The 21,815-nt window shown below is 33.7% G+C and overlaps 1 protein-coding gene across 3 annotated transcripts; it reads left to right on the forward strand.

Moving 5' to 3' along the window:
* Positions 1 to 7,554: 7,554 nt before the first annotated feature.
* On the forward strand, positions 7,555 to 21,471 carry LOC148303757 (uncharacterized). 3 transcript variants are annotated; one of them, XM_088269396.1, is made up of 9 exons: positions 7,555 to 7,894; positions 8,574 to 8,698; positions 10,055 to 10,164; positions 13,977 to 14,109; positions 14,868 to 15,019; positions 15,762 to 15,905; positions 17,477 to 17,670; positions 19,336 to 19,473; positions 20,197 to 21,271. In XM_088269396.1, the coding sequence occupies exons 1-8, from the start codon at positions 7,681 to 7,683 to the stop codon at positions 19,467 to 19,469; spliced, it is 1,206 nt and encodes a 401-aa protein (XP_088125522.1). In that variant the 5' UTR covers positions 7,555 to 7,680; the 3' UTR covers positions 19,470 to 19,473; positions 20,197 to 21,271. The 3 variants fall into 3 exon arrangements, with proteins under 3 accessions (XP_088125522.1, XP_088125520.1, XP_088125523.1); XM_088269394.1 differs by having other exon boundaries at positions 15,750 to 15,905; positions 20,197 to 20,681; XM_088269397.1 differs by lacking the exon at positions 15,762 to 15,905 and having other exon boundaries at positions 20,197 to 21,471.
* Positions 21,472 to 21,815: the final 344 nt, after the last annotated feature.

Genomic DNA, 21,815 nt, shown 5'->3' on the forward strand with positions numbered 1-21,815 from the left:
TTTTCCACTTTATTTTTATTTGACCAGCGACCGGGTTTCGTCGTTACCGACATCATCAGACTGGTGATATCGGTAACGACGAAACCCGGTAGCTGGTCAAATAAAAATAAAGTGGAAAAGCTAAAAATATTGGTTTTAATCTAATAATATATCAGTCAAATGACGTGAGTCACTCCATTCTCTTATTTCTCGCCATTTGACATATGGAAAGTTTATTCCTTTAGATTTTCTACAATTACTACCTTATATTTTTTTATTTTTGATTAATGAATTTAGTTATAAAATAACATGACATGATAATTTTAAATAGTTATCAATTTACGTTAAAAAATACTAACGGGGTTGATTTTATTTTTAAATAAACGTAATTTCATTGACTGATTTGACAGTCACATTGTGGTAATCTTCTTTATCTAATTGAAGAATGCCTATCCCAGCTTCTCCATAAAATGTGTAAAATTTTAAAGTATCAACAGCACAAAAAGTAATTCAATATAATTTCACTTTCGATGTTATTTTTTAAACAATTATTTTCAATGAAAATCAAAATATTGTCGTTGTTTTATTTGTAATTTAATAATACGTTGGAGTTGTATGAAAACAACAAATTCTTATTTAAATTAGCGTAAATAAAAATATATTTCATGTTACATTCATATAAGTATTTTCTTTATATTTCCTGTATTTTATTACATAATATTTATAACGAATGTTTGCTTCAATTGAAATAGATTTAAAAACTTAGTTTGTAATATCGAGTCAATTCTTAAATCTAAGATGACAATTAAAATAAATCTAAATGTTATAATAATTTAATAATTTAATTGATGTAATATTGTAATAATTACTATAAATAGGTATATTACAGGGTGGCGCAAAATTAATCACTGTATCAGAAGATGTTATAATTTTTGCAAATGACTTCGTACGTCAATTATATATAATTTTTTTTATTTTATTGGAAGGAAAAAAACAGTTACACTCCTTTCAAGAACGTCATAAATCAAAAAACTTGATTTTTCAGGAGAACGTTTTTAAAGTTTAAAAGTACAATACAATAAATAAATATCAAGCCACTTTTCTAATTTTTTACTGTGCTACAGATCTTTTTAGGTATAACCTAAAGGTTTTCTCTCCATTTGAAAAATATTAAGTTTATTTTTTAAAAAAATAATTAAACCACCTTTTCCTAAAAATGCAAAAACAACACTTTCTGCCCTGTAGCGGGTAAATATTAAGTTAAAAATATGCCTCTTTTGCTGGGATATAGTACATTTTTGGGGCATTCCGAAAACATGCACAACTGAAAATTGACGATTTTTGATTTATGACGTTCTTGAAAGGAGTGAGCAATATGATAAATCAGAATACAAAAAAATCATGAGTACCAATTACAGTTCTTCACTACTATGCATAAGAAAAGTCTATACTTATATAAGAAGAGACATGAGACAAGGATGGGATAAAGAGAAAAGGAGATGGCAGTGATAGGAAAAGAAGAAAGGGAAAGGACAGGGAATAGAATTACCCTTTTAGGTTTATAAGATTTCGAATAATTTAGCTTTTATTTGACGATTGTTAACTAGACAGCTGCAGTATACAAACAAATTTATAAAACGAGCGTTAGTGTTTAACAACACTGGCGCCAGCCACTTGAAGGTTATCATGATCATCATTTTCATTATCTTTTATTATATTTGATATTATTGTATTTATTGGTCGCCTTTTCAAATTAACAAAAAAAAGGGCAAATAAAGATTTCCATCCCTCATTTTTTTATTTTAAAAATAAAATTGGATGATTAATTTTGCGCCACTCCATTCTGCAGTTCACAAACATCAAATATTATTGACGTACGAAGCCATTTGCAAGAATTATAACATCTTCTGATACAGTGATTAATTTTGTGCCACCCTGTAAAACAAGAAATCACTTTTATTGACTAGTACTTTTGCTTTTAAGTTCAAATTGAAAATTACTTAAATTTTGTATACTTTAAAGTAGAAAATCGAGAAGAGTAATTTTGCAAAATTGTTTATAAGAAGGGGATGAATCAAGCTTGAAAGGGAACTCGTAGATAAATTAAATTTATTCAAATATTTCAATAAAGCCCCGACTTTTTCTTTGTCCAAAATATCTTATTTTCAATAACGAAGAATACTGTTTTAAGTAGTTGTTCTTCATTTAATTTAGGATTCAACTTTGAAGTGAAAAATGCGAGGCGAGCTTGTCGAATCGGAAAAATAAGTGAGATGAAATGAAGATTTGAAATTTGTGAATAATTGAATAATTGATTAAACATTCAGTCCTGGGAAACCGAAAAACCTCAAGATATTGAATCTCAAAACCAAAATAGTCAACATACTTGAATAGGCCTTGGAAAATGTGGCAATGCTTACTTAAAATGTATATATATATATATATATATATATATATATATATATATATATATATATATATATATATATATATATATATATATATATATATATATATATATATATATATATATATATATATATATATATATATATATATATATATATATATATATATATATATATATATATATATATATATATATATATATATATATATATATATACATATATATATACATATATATATATATATATATATATATATATATATATATATATATATATATATATATATATATATATATATATATATATATATATATATATATATATATATATATATATATATATATATATATATATATATATATATATATATATATATATATATATATATATATATATATATATATATATATATATATATATATATATATATATATATATATATATATATATATATATATATTAAAAGAAGTTGTAAGTCTGAACATGATTTTTAACATTTGTATAATATAAAGTTTGTATACAACATTTTGAGTGTGTCCAAATATTTGTTCACAAAATCTGGATTATTATTATTATTATAATTGGTGAATGTTACACGTGTGTAAAATTATCACTTAAACCAGCCTATGACGGTCGTCAGCCCCGTAAATGCCCAGACTTCCTCTTCTTCATCTTTGATGAGATGTCAAAAAATTATATAAAGTTTGTAGATTTTTCTATCGGGAAAAAGAAATATTTAAAAAATATTCAATTTCTGACAGATTTTGTTTAAGTTTAGATACTTTCAGTGTATTTTTTATGATTTAAAATATTCAAATGCCTATTTATATTAAATTTGAATACTCAATATAAAAAAAAATTAACCCAATAAAAAACAAAAATATGTATATTTTATATTTTAAAGGGCTGCCCCAAAAATAAGGCGGGACCAAAATTCAATATTTTTGTTTTTTTTTTTAATTTTTTTTTATTTTAGTAGAAGTTAAAAATCATTTTTTTATGTTTGATGAAGCAATTAAGGGTGTTTTCAAAAATATGAATAATGCTACTAATTTATATATATATATATATATATATATATATATATATATATATATATATATATATATATATATATATATATATATATATATATATATATATATATATATATATATATATATATATATATATATATATATATATATATATATATATATATATATATATATATATATATATATATATATATATATATATATATATATATATATATATATATATATATATATATATATATATATATATATATATATATATATATATATATATATATGTGTGTGTGTGTATATTTATAAATATATAAAAATTATTTATTTAACACCATCCTTATCATTCATCATTCACTTTGTGTAATAGCACTTAAAATCACTTCATCATAACTATCCCGTCATCAGGGCAAATGAAGACTACATTAAATGTACTCTACATTTGACCTGATGATTGAGTGGTTATTCCAAATTATTTATTTACTCATTTGTGTATTTATTTATGTAAATCTCGAAATCTTTTCATACAATACTGTGACGTAGTAAAAAATTATCATTTTTTAAAGTGTGTCAACCCTACAATGCCCAATTTTAAACATTAAAAAATAACTGTAAAAAGAAAACATACATAAGGGGTAGGTTCGCGAGTTTGAGATCTTTCGTAAAGTGGTACGCAGGAAAAACTATTTGATAGACATTGTTCTAGTTAATTTTTATAAAAAAATAGTTATCAGTCCTGGTTATATTTATATATTTGCCTTTTTATCATTATTTTAGTTGAAAATTGATTTTATAAGTTTTCACATAAAATAAACACAACGTCTTGTATTTTTTAAATATATATTTTTTCATATTTATTGTAAATGCAGTTAGTCAGTAGAATTCCTTTTTTCCGGTAATGTATCCAAAATAATACAAAATAATCGGATCGAATTTCACTTTAATTTTAATACATACAATGATATATAATGTGACGCTCATTAAACATATGTTCGATCCAATAATACTGTTTTATTTTGGATACATTACCAAAAAATATTTTTTCATGGTAATATATCATAATTAATATTATGATATATAATATTTTATCATATATCATAATTAATTTAATTAACATATCACCTATTTTGCAATATTAAACCACAACCTCACACGCATAACCTACCAGCTGTAGTTTCCCTTTGAATGTAAGGATTATAATGTATTATAGGTTTACGCTTGTAAAATATGATGCCAATATATATATTATAAAAAAGTAACTTATCATAATGACATTTTCACGTAATATAAAAAAATATTTTTTAATATTTTTATTTAATTACATTTCAACATTTTTAAAATAGGCTTATTTATACAACAAAAATCATCGCTATTATACCTTCCCATTCGTAGACCAGAGTAAATCAAATTATGGGCCTATTCAATTCGCGAATTCTTGTGAACACATCTCGTGTTTATGACATTCTTGTCAATATAGCTGCAGTTTGCAAAATTCTTGCCAACGCAGCTGGGATTCTTAAGATTCTTGCTAATATGGCTATTTAGAAAATAAAATAACAACCTTGTAAGTTTTTCCACATGAATTTTATTTGACCAGCAACCGGGTTTCGTGGTCAAATAAAATTCATGTGGAAAAAATTACATAGTTATTATTTTATTCTATAAAATGTAGTTCCACCAAGAAATGTCAGTAAAATAGCTATTTACGGTACTCACCATTCTTGCCAACATATCTTGTAATCGTAACATTTTCGTCAACATAGCTGCAGTTTGCAAAAGTCTTGTCTATATAGCTGGGATTCTTAAGATTCTTACTATTTAATGTACGGTTCTCACGATTTTTGCCAACATGGCTCGTGTTAGTAACATTCTCATCAACATAGCTGTTTGCAAATTTTTTCCAACATAGCTGGTATTCTCAACGTTCTTGCTAACATAACTGAGGTTCTCACCATTCTTGCCAACATAGCTAAGATTTGCAAAATTCTTCCCAACGTAATCGAGGTTCTCATGATTTTTGCAAACATAGCTAGGGATTTTTTTAGATAGGAGTTGCATTTATTATTTAACCTTGCTTATTATATACAAGGTTTATAGATCATTAAGTGGATTTTTGTTTTTTCTAACTAAAAAAATACATTTTATTTTAATCTGTTTTGGGATCATAGCTGTGGTTCGCAAGACTCGTGCCAACATAGCTCTGCTTTGTTAATAGAATTCTTACGTACATTTTCATCCCCAGTTTCTAAAATTCTTAGCTCTGGTTCATAACATATAATTCCACATAGACTAACCTTTTGTAATATTTCCCCTGATATGCCATTATAATTTCACAATTACAATTCATAAATAATGTACCCTATTTTGTACAGTTAAGGATCTATTGTAATTTGGAAGAGTAAATAAATATTTTAATGTTAATACCGTTTTATGCACCTTTTTAGCACATAATGTACTTGCACGAGAATTGTATATTAATAAAAATGTACAAGTATTTTGAAAAGAAAATTGTGCGCAAGATATTGAACGAAGGCTTGGAATGTATTATACGTTAGGATAATATAAGATTGTATTATGAACCTATTTCTCAACGTGACAAAATGTAAATCCTATTTGTAAATTAAATAAATCTTTAAAATGCTTTTCGTCTTTTTTTCTTTTGTTAATAGGGATATTTATATTTAATGGTATTTAAGCGTGTTTAGCTCCCGTGCTGGAGGTCCCAGGTTTGATTCCCAAAGGGGGGGGGGGTGCATATAAATACTAGTGATTTTACACCCTTATATTTATTTCATATTACCCTGGACTGGTGCCTGAAGCGCAGTGATCACCTTGCCTTTATGTAAATAAGGATCAAGATAACACTGCGTCAATACGACGCAGAGCCTTATGCACCATTGGGTGCAGATAAGGGTTAGAAGAAGAAGAATATTTTTAAATATGTAAAATATTTTACGACTATTTCATAGATTTATATTATGTATTGAAAGGGGATTTAAAAATATAAAACAACATTTTCATTAGAGAACCAATTTCCCTTCATTTGTTTTTTCATCTTTTTTTCTTTACCCAATAGAACAATTTGACATTGATTACTATCTGACTAACGCAAAAAGAAGAACGTTTTACTAAAGAGAATATATATTTAATGTACCTAAATTGGTCCTGTATAAAGTGATCACTAGACCAGCCGGTGACAGGACGCAATCCCAACAGTTGTCCAAAGACTCGCATATTTCCCTCCCACATTTTTTTCTTCATCTTCAATATACCTTAATAACTTTCACGATAAAAAAGTAATAAAAAGAAGAAATAATAAATGTGTGTGCTTACAAAGATGTACATTTGGAAAGATAAATAATTTAAATCAACAGGTCAAAATAAGATGTGAACGCAATTTAAGTAATAGTTAACCCAAAGTTTTCCTTTATTGGCCAGGAAGGATCTACAAAATTCAAATTAAACTTATTGTTCGACCGTTTCCATGAAAAAAATATGATCCGAATCGCAAGCGAGGCCAAGAAAAAACATTACAAATGAAAAAAAATACAAATATATGTAGGTTGTAGTGATTTTTTAAAAACCACAATACAATATAAAAAAATTCTTACAAAAAGTAGATAATCAAAGGGTAAGTGGTTCTTAATAAACTGAAGAAAAAGAAAAAATCTCATATTCAAAAATTTTGTTTTTTTGTTTGGCTCAAAATAATAAAGTAGTCTAAAAATAAAAGTTTCAAGCCCAGTAGAACTCTGTCAACTAGCAAAATATATTGTGTTATCGTATTTACTCAGAATTATTCGTACTTTATCAGTATTACTCAGTATTATGTTGTTTTTGTAAACAAATATTGAGAAATTAAAGTCGGCATGCTTTATATTAATATATCTCGAAGTCATTCTTGTTGAAAAATTAGTCAAATGTTTAAAATAAATATAAATAAGTAAATATTAGTTAGTAAATAAAAAGTGAAATCTTCAACTACTGGGCAACACAGCATTTGTAGAAAATAATATTGTACTAGTACTGAAGTAGGTACCTTTGAATTAAAGCCAAAATAAATTTTCTTTACAATTGTCTATTGTCAAACGGCAGATACCAACAACAAGGCTACCAATCGCAGCGATCCGCAGGGCCCTTCACGCTCTAGAATTTTGGCGTTTAGTGTGCGGACCGGTCCGTCTTTTGGTTAAAGTTGAAAACCGTCTTCTGCAATCAATTGACAAGACTTTTTACAAACGTAGAGTTATTTTATCAGTATAATGACTGAAAAATACGATAAAAATGGCTACGGAGGCAGCGACTTCAAGAGAAACCCCCAGGATCATACCGGCGAAGGGGAGCAAGATGGCGACATTACAGATGAAAATAATACCATATCGGATAAAGCCGGCGAATATATGCGGGAGCTGCTCGGAGAAAAGCTCAGTATCGATCAGCAGAAATTCCCTATCTCCATTAAATTAATTGAACAAGGTAAGCTCCATTACATTTACTTATAAACCCAATTAAATCCTGTTCAAAGTAGGCCCGTCGCTGTTTACAAATTTTCATCGTGCGTTCTTTAATTACATGTACATACGATTATACAACTTTTACGTATTTATTATGCCGATGGCATTCCTCGAGTTGTTTGTGCCAATCACAATGCAAAGGATTATTTACTGTGAAAGCGATAACTTCTATAATTAGAACTGTTTTGTCTCGGGATATTCGTTGAATTTCTAGTCTGTTGGTTTCTGCTGGGTTTATCCATGCGGCCGGTCTGCATAAATTTTATAGTAAAAAAAACTGTTACGCTTGTTTTTTTTTTATGATGAACGTTTATTAATTTGGGACATTTTCATTGCGAATTTAACATTCTGCCCATTTGAAAAACATCTAATTGCAAATACCAATTTTTTGTTAAACTTTGACGACCGACGTACAATTTTCCTGGGTTTAGAACTGTTTGATGAAATTTATTTACTTTTTATGAAAAAGATGCCTGTATATGTCAAAAATTTGCGTTATTTTTATTGAGAATAATGAGAATTGAGAATTTAACAAACTTCACACACTAAAAAAAATGCAATTACTAATTTTTTTCTTGAAGTTTGACATTCAGATGCAAGATATTTCAATATATTGATGTGATTTATATTTTTGTTTCCAGAGGTCTCTCGGGTGCAATCTCTGGGTAGGATCCCTCCAAAGGAAAACCGCTACGTGGACATTTACAGGGAAAAACCGATCAAGGTGTCTGTCAAGGTTCTCGTTCCAGTACGGGAACATCCCAAGGTAATCATTCTCTTCTTCTCTACCTTCACGCCGTTTCCCCGCTGGTGCAGGCAGAGAGGATGGAACGCCGCACTCTTCTGTCCTAACATACACTCCCAGCTTGCCTCACATCCATACATCTAGTCTTGCATGCCCTCCAATTATGTAGACTTTTGACACCACCCGATTTTAGTTTCTGATTGACCTGGTCATGCCAAGTCTTTTTCGGCCACCCTCGTTCTGATCTCTTCATGCTCACATTTGCCAAATATACTTTCCTAGTCATTCTCTCGTTATCCATTCGCTCCACATATCCATACCACCTTAAAGAACGTTACTTAATCTTTTCAATTATCCCTAGTTCAGCCTTGCATTCCTTTCTAATATCTTTTAAATTTTTTATTCTGTTATATGAGTTTTTTTAGAACGATTTTCTTCGTCTGAGGGATCGCATTTCAACATCGTTTACTCTGTTTCCATCCTTCCTTTGCCAGTTCCTCATTCTTTTTTTATACATCAGTGTCGGTACCAGCACTCTGTTGTAAACCGCCAGTTTGGCTTCCATCGCCATATTTTTATTTGCAATCCAAAGCACCATTTTTTATATTCCCTGCATTCACTCTTCTCTCAATATCTTCATCCAATTTTCCATCCCTTAAGAGCACGATTCCTAAAATGATATAAAACGTCTCACACTTGTATCAGGACTTCAGTATGTACAATAATTATAGTCAGTCTGCCGCCCGACCCTCGGTATACTAATCACAAGTAACCGCAAACCCAATTCCCATCTGTACAATGTCTCTTGGCATCTCTCGCGCTCTGCCAAAAGTAAGCAAATAGAACGCTTATATGCGTCTCCCGCTCTCTAACAACCGTATGTAAGAGACGCTTTTAAGCGTTTCCCGCAAACCATGTGTTAAGAATCCCATCCCAATCAAATAACCATAAAAGTAACAGTCGCCTCAAGGATCCTAACCAGGACCTTGACAGGACACTGCAGAGTGAGGAAGCATATGTCAAAAATTGGACTACATGACTCTCCAGTCTGCAGATTTTGTATGGAGGTTAACAAAACACCAATCTACATTCTCTATAACTGTGACGCACTCGCTCGCAAACAAAATCACATCCTTGGAGGGCCACTACTTGACTCCGAGACGGTGAAGCTCCTACCACCAAGACAGGTCGTGAGCTACATGACTCAAATATGTATCGAGAGTGAGCTATAATACAGAGGGAGGTCACAATAGACCTGGATATGGTCGCTGCGACATAACGGATGCAAGTTCCCATCACATAATAAAAAATTATGGTAATAATTTTAAAAAACAGTCACCTTTTGGTCATATCTCTAATGTGTATGCTTGTCCGCAGTTCAATTTTGTGGGTAAGCTCTTGGGGCCCAAGGGCAACTCCATGAAGAGGCTTCAGGAGGAGACCATGTGCAAGATGGCCGTCCTGGGGAGACGGTCCATGAAGGACAGGTGAGTTGGGAGGACGGTGTATATATAATTGACACATTCTTCCATATGTGGGTTCTCTGGATTAATTTTACCGAAATTCTCTGGATTGACTTTTAAGTACAGTAAAACCTCGATATAATAGACTAATCGGAGGGAGAAGAGGGTGTCCGTTAAAGACGAAAGTCCGCTATATCAAAATAGGTTTAATGGTGGGGACTGACCGGAGCATTTTGTCGTAACGTAACATTCGTGGCGAGCATCCGAACATCGGATGGAGTAATAATTATAATAATAATAATCTTGGATGATTTATACAGTGCCATTTTCGTAATGGTTCGTCATGCCGCCTCCGTAGTGTAATGGTCAGCGCGCTCGGCTACCGTTCTGGAGGTCCCGGGTTCGATTCCCAGGGGGGGTCAAATAAATATAAGTGATTTTTTCACTCTAATATTTCATCAATATTACCCTGGACTGGTACCTGAAGCGGAGGGCTGATCACCTTTCCTTCGTGTGTTGACGATCAGGATAACACTGTGTTTGTATAATGCAGTGCCCTATGCACCATTGGGGTGCGGATAAGGGTTTGAATTGAAATTTTCGTAAAAAAATACCTCAAGGGCGCTTATACAGATATGGATTATGATATGAAAATGATAATGAGAGGTAAAAATAAAATGTATTAATGAAAAATGTCGTCAATCCGCTGAGTCTGAAGGGGGGAAAGTGGAGCCGCCGTATTGTTGCGCTTTCTTCTTGGTCCTTTTGGGCTGGAGCATGGACAAGATGTTGGACAGGAAGCCTCACAGAGTAATGGTAATGCCGGAGAGTAGCTTGTTGAGCTCCCGTCATTATGGATATTTAAATGCATATGGCGGGGGTGATGCTGGTCTTCTTTGAGTACTCGGCTCGCTGTACGGACTTTACGAATGCTCGCATCGTAACGTAACACGTTACGACGAAATGACTCCAGTCAGTCCCCACCATAAAACTTTTTTCGAAAAAATCTATATTTTATTTAGAATTAAATAAACAGTACAAAACACAAACGAAATTCTATTTACTGTCTTCGGACACTCGTCATGAATTGATGTTTGATATTGCTTGCTTTCGGTAATCCTGTTTTGAAAAAGGAATCAAGTTGTTATTGCTATTTTGAAGTTTTTTTTTTTTATTATAACCAACTCTCTAAAATAATGAAACATCGTATAATATTGTTGAAATGAAGAATGATTAATATTAACAGGATTTTTTTTTATTTTTTTTACATTTGACCGGATTTTTGTCCGTTACATCTGAAGTTTGTTAACATACTTAGGACGGGAAAGGTATTTCTACCCGTCGGTCGATTGATGCTTAAGCACGGGAAGGGTATTTTTACCTCCTGCACCGGCCTTATTTTAAAGTCGAAAAAGAAGGAATTATTTAATGTTTTTTATGAATTTTATGTACCAATCTCTTTGTTAAGGTCTAAACTATATGTACGCAATTCGCTCACTCATTTCAAGAACGTCATAAATCCTCAATTTTCAACTGTGCATGTTTTCGGTTTGCCCAGAAAATGTAATATTTACCCGCTACACGGCAGAAAGTGTTGTTTTTGCATTTTGAAGCAAAGGTATTGTTTATTATTTTTTTTAAAATCTGCTAAATATTTTTCAAATGGAGAAAAAACCTTAAGATTTTCCCTAAAAAGATCTGTTGCACAGTAAAAAGTTCAATAAGTGGCTTGATATTTTTTTTAAATACATTGTATTATATTTTTAAACTTTAAAAACATTCTCCTGAAAAATCAAGTTTTTTGATTTATGACATTCTTGAAAGGAGTGAGTGAATTATCAAATCTCATCGCCAGCGGTCCGCAGGCGTAAAAAAAACACCCGTCCGACATCTGTTAAATAGATGTCCGTTATATCGAGGTTTTACTGTATTGTGATAACCTATTACAAAATATGATTGTCTGTAAGAAATAATGAAAAAACGTGTACATAATGGAAAAATAGCAATATTACCTTGTAATATATTAAATTCAACAATTGAATAAATATGTGGCCTTAAATAATATTTAGTTTCCCGGTTGTGCACACATCGCAACGGCTAAAACAATATTACCCGCATGGTGACTCGCTTTTTGATGCATTTTTGTCATATGCTTACGTTATACATGATATAATATGTTGAAATGGATTATAAAACCATTCAAATCGACCGCAAAGATTTGAAATGCAGAAATCGGTGATTCATATCAAAATTATTTAACCCTTTGACTACCGAAATCTGATATATCGGCATTCGGTACTCTAGCGAGAAATACCGGATCTGACATCATGAATTATAAAAGTATCAGATATATTTCAGTCAGTATTTTAATTAATCTAAGAGAGAAAAAACATTTTGTTTTTTCAAAATTATAATATAAATATATTGTTTTACCAACAAATATAAATAACATGTGTAAGTCCCTCTCCAAGCACAAGAGCTCAGTCTCTTTATTGGCAGAACTCCATTTTTAATTTTAAGATTGTAAGTAGAAATGTTTAGAAAATGAATTAAAATTACATATAAAAAAAACTTGTATTAATAATAGATAAAATAATAATAATTAAAAGTATGTTAGAGATTCTCCTTCAGGATTGTGCAAAATTTTTCGATTCATATTATGTTATGCATAGTGTGCCTTTTCTGGTTGATGTTATTGATTATTGTTTTTTTTTAATTTTTTTTGGTAAATACAACTTTTAGTTTTACTTGGTAAATACCACTATTTCTTAAAATCCACCTCTATTTTTTTTGCAACAAACCCATAATTAACAATATGACAATGACTAAAACCTTCCCCCTATTGTCCTATGTTCCCACCGATAAAAAATAAAACTCCCATCATCATTCTTCAACGTCCCGAAGACACAACTCTAAAATTTTGACTTAACTTCACATATCGCTCACTCCTTTCAAGAACGTCATAAATCAAAAAACTTGATTTTTCAGGAGAACGTTTTTAAAGTTTAAAAATATAATACAATTTATCAAAAATAAATATCAAGCCACTTATTAAACTTTTTACTGTGCAACAGATCTTTTTAGGTAAAACCTGAAGGTTTATTCTCCATTAGAAAATATTTAGTATATTTAAAAAAAAAATAATTAACAATACTTTTTCTTCAAAATGCAAAAACAACACTTTCTGCCGTGACCCGGGTAAATATTAAGTTAAAAATATGCCTCTTTTGCTGGGATATAGTACATTTTCAGGGCATTCCGAAAACATGCACAACTGAAAATTTACAATTTTTGATTTATGACGTTCTTGAAAGGAGTGAGCGATATGGTGCTTGAAAATGATGCAGAATGCATCAAAACACGTGTCACAATAGATTTTAAGAAATATGTAGTGGTATCTACCAAGTAAAACTTAAAAAATGGATAGATTATATCGCAGTGTGACTGCCGAATCAATTAATGATAATAAAATATATTTGTGTTTATAACAATTTTTTTGTATATAACAATTCTACGATGGAGACCTTGGGAGAGCAAAAGAGGTGTCGGAAGACCCCAAAAGAGATGGTCTGACGATATTGTCGCTTTGGGGGGTAGAAACTGGCTGCAAGCAGCAACCAACCAGAGTAAATGGAAAGAAGGGGAAGAGGCCTATATCCAGCAGTGGAGGTCAGAGGGCTCATAATAAAGAAGTGTTTATAACAAAGAATTTTTTCTAGCGTACATCAGTCTGATGATGTCCCGGTTGCTGGTCAAATAAAATTCATGTGGAAAAAAATTACACAGTTATTATTATACTCTGTCAAAATTAATGAGATTATTTTGGTTTTGAACAGGCAGAAAGAAGAGGAGCTCCGGCAGGCCCTGGACCCCAAGTACGCCCACCTGTCGGACGACCTGCACGTGGAGATCAGCGCACTCGGGCCCCCGGCGGAGGCGCACGCCCGCATTGCCTTCGCCCTCGCTGAGGTGAGTGAGATGCGTTGCGTTACAACCATAACAACTCCTGGCAATGTGAAATTTCATCCAATAACTCACTGCAAAACTGGCATCGCAGGTTCGATCCTGCCAGTTGCAAAATAAATTAAATTAAATTCTGAAAAGGTTTATATTTAATTTGAACCTCCGAGATGAAGACTCTCCGATCCATAACCGGAAACACATTGCGAGACCGAGTAAGAAATACTGACATTCGAAGCATGTGTAAGACGGAGGATATCGTGAGGTGGGGACGACAACAAAGGTGATACTGGAAGGAACATATAAACAGAATGTCAGAAGACAGACCTCCAAGGCAACCCTGAAGGACGCAGACCCCCAGGCAGACCTCCGAAAAGATGGAAAGACAGCTGGGAGTCGACATCCCAAGAACGACATGCGGAGGCACAAACAGATCCCTAGGATCTACAAAAAGAAGAAGAAGAAGTTTATATTCAATTGGTCCGGGTGTTTGTGATTCATTTTCCACATTTACCTTCCCTATTCTACCTGCAGACAAGCCTCTAAAAGTATGCACCGTCCGAATTGTATGACAGTTGAATTTTGGCGAGGAAATTCGTCAGTGCAGGATATTGTCACCCACAAGTGGAAACAAGACTGTCCGCACACCGCTCGGGTTATTCAATAAAAACAAATGGGTCTATATTTGTCTCGAGTAAAGCAGCACTTACGAGTAGGAATTAGATTCCAATATGTGTTTTTTTAAAAAGTGTTATGTCCCGTTGCAGGTGCGCAAGTACCTGATCCCGGACAGCAACGACATGATCCGCCAGGAGCAGCTGCGGGAGATGCTGGACCCCAACATGCCGGGGGCCATGCCCATGCCGATGCCCCCCAAGCCCCCCATGGCCCCGCGGGTCTTCAACCCGCCAGCCCCCAGGTAGATAGAGTGCAATTACATCATAACCGAATTCCTGCATAGATGTTCGCCTCTGTAGTGTAATAATCAGGACGCTCGGCTACCATACTTAAGGTCCCGGGTTCGATTTTGTAAATAATATATTTGTTGGATATCTTTTTTTTTCTTCAAAATGATTTTAATTATTGTTATCTGGATTATTTTCACAGAGTTGTTATAAGTTCCTCCCCATCCAAAAATGACATACTGTAGTAGTGAGTGTACAAAGGCAAAGTAAACTCTTTTTAGGTTGTCGATATTCAGTATGTTTCGAATTCTAATAAATAAATACATATTTGGTTTTCTTTTTCGTTTTACTAGTTCACTAATGTGACTGTGAGCAAGTGTTTATCTATTATTACACCTAGGTATTTTATTTCCTGTTTAAGACATAAAACAAAACATAAGTTTTTACAATTAGAATCGCTGCAGTCACCACTGTGAATGGTAATTTTTATATTCGGTGGTATTTTTGGTTTATGAATGCAAAAAGGGTTAAAAAAAAATTTTTTACGTATTTTAAGAGAATAAATTAGTGTTGAACCAGGACTTATTCATGTCCCTATTTGCGCGTTCATTTACGGTATTCCTGTATTATCTATCTATTTGCAGATAGGTACACGAAAAGGTTGAATTTAGGATGCGTGTATGGCGCACACGTCGCCGTGTGACCGAGCGAAACAATAGAAGGCATTTATCCGAGTCCTCGAAGCTTTGTTCACAGAGCGCACATCCCTCACCGCGGAGGAGCGGGCGGGCGCGGGGGCGGTAGCGGCCGCAACATGTCCGCGTCGCGCGTCATGCCCGCCAAGACCAAGATCATGTCCATCCTGGACAAGGCGCGGGTCGCCATGGAGGAGACGTACGGGTGAGTGCCGGCAACATTAACGAGATAGGCGAAAACCAAATGCCCAAAACGCGCAATGCAATGTCTCAGCCAAATGTTCAAACGGGCCGGGAACAGACTGTGTCTCAAGGTCTGTGCAAAATCAAATTGACTCAATGATGAGTCAATACAGACAAACAAACAAATATAAACGCACACACACTTTTGGACGGGTGTTTTTTACGCCTGCGGACCGCTGGCGACGGCAATTGATAATTATGTAAATATAATTAAGACCTTGACAAAAAGATTGGTACATTATATTCGTATAAAAACATCAAATATGTAATTCCTCCATTTCTGACTTTGAAACGAGGCCGGCGCAGAAGGTAAAAATAAACATCAATCGACCGAATGAGTAGAAATACCTTTCCCGTCCTTAACGTGTTGAATTAGGATGACTTAAGTCCAGTTTTGTGGGATAGCTGGCACCTTGAAGATATCAGAAGGCAGTGTGTTTGCCATTTTGCGTCAACAATTGTCCATGAGAAAAATCCGTTAGAAGCCAGTAACGCATCTGCTGACAGTCGATTGTAAATAACAACATGGGGACGATTCAGAGCGATGTTTGGAGATGTTTCAGCGCAATGAAAAGGATTTTTCATGCGAGACGTGACGATGAATGAAAGATGAATTTATCTCTACACTCCAGTCGTGTTGAAAGTCAGCCGAGTGGTTACCACCCATAGCGACGGAAAATGCAAACGTCAGCCGGTAAGGTTTTGGGATGCCCACGGTAATTCATCCAACGATTACCTCGAGTAAGGAAGAACCATTGATTGGGAATATTATATGCGTTATTGGTGCCCATGAAGAAAAATTTGCAAACAAAATTATGCCAAATGAAGAAGTTTTATCGGTCAGCTTACAAACTTACCCACTGATGGATTAATTCTTCTAAATTCATACATTTTATTTTTAATCACACCTATTTTCAATAGTTATTTTGTTTATAAATAAATATTTAAAGTACGCATTTTATATTTTATTGTTAATCTTATATTCTAATTCATTTAATAATATAATATAATAAAACCCTTATCCGCACCCCAATGGTGCATAGGGCACTGCGTCATATAAACGCAGAGTTATCTTGATCGTTCACACATGAAGGAAAAGTGATCAGCCCTCCGCTTCAGGTACCAGTCCAGGATAATATTGAATAAATATGACAGTAAAAAAAAAACACTTATAATTATTTGACCCCCCCTGGGAATCGAACCCGGGACCTCCAGAACGGTAGCCGAGCGTGCTGACCATTACACTACGGAGGCGGAGGTAAAATAAATTTATTTAAACTAATTTAAAAATATTATGGATGGTACGATACGGGCTGATGATAAAAACTATAAAGAGGGAATTTGTATAGGTAGCTCATCAGACAAGTTCAATTTCTGAAATTAGCTCTTACCCTTATTGAGTTTGGAGATCACTGATTTATTTACTGAGTATTTTGAATTGTAAAATTCCATTCAAAAATAACTTTTGACAGATCCAAGGGCCGCAAGTTAAATAGCGGAATGATTTACTCAACGGTCCGTTTTGTCTTCCAGATTCGAGGAGGGCTACGACGGGTCCCCGGGCGGGCGCGAGGAGGACCCCTACTACTACGAGGAGGCCCCCCCGCCGCAGCACATGCACCCCTCCCCGCCGTACCACGCGCCCTACGGCCGCCACCGCGATTCCGTGCCCCCCGCCCCCTCCATAGGCCCCTACCACTACCAGCGCCACGACCACGAATACGGCGGTGAGAACTCGATATTCTATCCTGACTATAACTATTCTATAGACTGGTGATTGCTGGCATTGGCTTTTCAACAGCCGCGCTACAGGCACCGTCTGGCTTTAATGATATAGTCATCATCATCTTCTAAAGGCAGCGCCTTGTTGTGTCAGCCACTTGTCTCTGTCAGTCGCCATCCTCTTGAGCTGCGAATAGGAGGAGACGTCCATGAGCCGCTTCAAATCCTGGAAGTATGAAGTTTTTGGGCGGCCTCTTGTTCGTTTTCCCAAGATTCTTCCTTCGAAGATGTTGCTAAGAAAGGTGCTATGTCTAATTGAGTGCCCTATTAGCTTGGCCTTCCTCTTCAAAATATGATTTATGAGCTCTCTTCTTTCTTTTACGTCCTGCAACACCTTTTCGTTGGACTTCCTTACGACCCATGATGTCTTGGTCATCTTCCTCCAAACCCACATCTCAAATGCTTCAAGCAATGATATAGTAAGACCTCTATAATCTGAATTAGTGGTGCGTTTGGATTACATTACAGAGAATCAGTGGGGTATTTTTATCAAATAAAAAAAATGTATCGTGAAATTTTAACCTGTAACACAGGAGTAAGGATGTAAATGAACATCAGTGTGAATTTTCCTTAAAGGAGTATCAACGTCAATGAACGTCGAAGTCCATCTGTCAGTTAGTATGATATAACATGTATAGCAATGACATCTGTGGGTATTTGTGTGTAATTTTGTCATATTGAAAAATAGGTTGTTTTTTTTATTATTTTAATATAAATTCTATCTTCACAATGCATCGATTTAATGAAGAAAAAAAATTTTTTCATGTAAAAAGAACCCACTTCCCAGAGAAAGTCGGACATCAATTTTTTTACTCCCGGAAAGGTTAAATGTATTCATTGAACTTTTTCAAAGAAATCAAATATTTTAGTTGGTCTTTGTTAAGTCGCAACTTTATTTTCTCTAAATTCAGGAAATTTTAGGTTTGATCTTTTCTTAAAACACCGTTTTTGCATTAAAAAAAATAGTTTTTCTTCGAAATAATTATATGGTTTTGAAAAGAAAAGCGTTATTGAAAGGTATTGAGTTAGAAATATATAAAAATATTTTTTCTATACATCTGAAAAATATTCATTAATAAAATCCGCTTGGACCGCGGCTGAACGGATTTTGATTTGAAAGCTTGAGGCCTCAGCCTTAATGACAAGTAAAAAGCTTTGTCTCTTGATTTACGTGAAAGCATCATGTCTGGGACAGGAATATTCGCTTGGTCAGCCCATTCTAGGCGTGTAGTTAAGGCAGACACCGCGCTTGAATGAGGAATACTTTCTACCACTGCAGCGTCAAATATTTCTTCATTTTATTATTTACCTTTTAAGAAATGAGTGAGGGGTGAGTGTGCGTTCAGATAAAGAGGTCCCGCTGTATTGGCTCTTCAACCAGATTCAAATAAAAACATTGAATTAGTTAAAAGAAACAAAAATCCACTAAATGATGTATAAACCTTGTACATAATAAGCAAGGCTAATAATAAAGGCAATTCCCATCTAAAAAAAATATAAAAAATTGGCTATTCAACCGCCGCGCTACAGAGTCCGTTTGGCTTCAGTCACATGTGACTCGCCTGCCATCTAAGCGTGTGTGATGTGACAGTTGACGGGTTGTATTGCAGGAAGCACTTCCTCCAGCCACCATCGCTCGTACAAGGGGATGTCGTCGTCGCGCGGTGAGTCCATGCGCCGCCCGCCCTCGGCCTCCCGCGACGTGCGCTACCGCTCCAGCCCGTACTCGCGCCCCAACAAGTAGTCGGGTGAGTTTATTCTTGTTCTAGTCCACCTTGGCATCTTCCCTCTCATCATGGTCCAGTCGCAAATGTTGGGCAGCCGTGATGTTTGCTTTCTGCCAAATTTAGTTGAATGATCCCAAATTTGTTATTTTTTTATTTTAAACCAAAATTTCTTCATTCATTCATTTCAAACCCCAATGATGCATAGGGCACTGCATCATATAAACGCAGTGTTATCTTGATCGTTAACACATGAAGGAAAGATGATCAGCCCTCCGCTTCAGGTACCAGTCCAGGGTAATATGGAATAAATATTAGAGTGAAAAAATCACTTTTATTTATTTTACCCCCCTGGGAATCGAACCCGGGACCTCCAGAATGGTAGTCGAGCGTGCTGGCCATTACACTACGGAGGCGGACATTAACCAAAATTAACTGCAGTCAAATCAAGGATTCTAACTTCTAGGAAATTAAATTCTTTGCAAGTTTTGTAAGCATCATTATTTTTTGAACAATTACAGTGAAACCGTATACATATTGTTTCTAAAGGGACCTATTGAAATAAATTATGAATGCGGGATTAAGAAGTCAATACATTAGGAGATACAATTGTTTAAAGATACCGTCCTCCCAATCTGCATAACATCTGTAATCTGCATAATTTTTTCAGAACCAATTTTTTTCTAATTCGATAGCAGATTTTATTCTTAATTTTATATTTAATTTTTTTTCCTCGTTTCCTAAAAGCATCCGGAAGAAACAACACCCTTCGGACTAAAGAAACAAGCGGCACGACCGAGTCTCCGCATGCTACGTACACGTAAGCTCAACAAGGACAAACCTTATACGGGTGAGTATAATATACACTCCCATCCATTCTCGTATGACCCTTTCACGACAGCTACAAGTCGCATATATTATAAAAAGACACTCACTCGTGGCTGTCTGCAAGATCAGCTTGACATTTCGACAAAACCGCAATAATTTTACACGACCACCGATAGATGTGGCGACCACTTATGAGTTATTAGCCAAATGCATGTGGACAAATTTTGTGAGGGCTGCTCTAATAATCCTCGTTGAATCGTTTTCTTTTTAAACATCCAAAATGCAAAGACCTGGGACATCTTTCTGTCTCTATGAGAGATATAAGATCTATGCTCTCTTTTAAGGGGTGTCCTGAATTAGAATGTTGTAAAATAACACTTTTTATGATTTTTTTAGAAGAGAAAGAAGAAGAAGAGAAATGTAGTTGTTGAATTTTGAGGTATGGTTTTAAATGAATACAAAAAAAGTCATTTTATAAAATAAAAAATATATATATATAACAGATTTCTAAGCCTATTTCATGGGCGTCTTGTCGCTGCTGTCTTCAATCGGCAGGAATGATTCACCTCGTAATTTTCGACAGAAGCAAAAAACCAATGAAGGATATTTTAGCTATAATTTTTTTAAAAATGGTCTGAAAAAAAGTTAAAAATTTTGTTTTTTAGATTTGAAAAAAAAGTTAACTTTGAGACGCTGTAATAATTATTTAAATAAACCTTTTTACAGTTTTTTTTATTCACTTAGTAGAAAACTCAATACTTTCTAGCCATCATATCGCCAATTTAGAAAAATAACTGGAGAAAACACGCTTTTTTAAAGTGTTTATAAGGCTCAACGCTCTTCTGCTTTCGGCTTTATATTCCTGGTAATATTTAGAATAGGTCTGTCACATTGCAAACATATTTTTTCATAGTTGTATCTACCGTTTTAAGCAATAATAAATAGTAAAATACGTTTTTAATCAGTAATTTAAGTTAATAAATTTAAGCAAAAATATTTTTTTTTAACATTTTATTTTTTTGAAATTCTGATTCAGGACACAAAGCGGTTTCTCTCACGTCCGGGTCTCTTATATCATGGTAGGACTACATTTATTTCTCAGCTTATCCGTTAGATACCACGTCGGATCGATGTGACGTTAACTTAACCGTTGTTCATTGACCAGTCCATCACTTCAGGGTGGTATCAAACAAATATTATAATAAAAAACTCATTTATTTTGGTCACTATGGGAATCGAACCCAGCTATAGCCAAATGCGCTAAATACGGTACATACAATGTACGTACTGTAGAGGATACAGTACTACATATCGCTCACTCCTTTCAAGAACGTCATAAATCAAAAAACTTGATTTTTCAGGAGAACGTTTTTAATGTTTAAAAATATAATACAATGTATTAAAAATAAACATCAAGCCACTTATTGAAGTTTTTACTGTGCAACAGATCTTTTTAGGTAAAACCTGAAGGTTTTTTCTCCATTTGAAAAATATTCAATATATTCAACAAAATAATTAAACAATACCTTTTCTTAAAA

The sequence above is a fragment of the Brachycentrus maculatus genome, unplaced genomic scaffold (genome assembly GCF_059751285.1).
Source record: "Brachycentrus maculatus isolate JH-2025_06_01 unplaced genomic scaffold, ASM5975128v1 h1tg000349l, whole genome shotgun sequence".
NCBI classification, from domain to species: domain Eukaryota; kingdom Metazoa; phylum Arthropoda; class Insecta; order Trichoptera; family Brachycentridae; genus Brachycentrus; species Brachycentrus maculatus.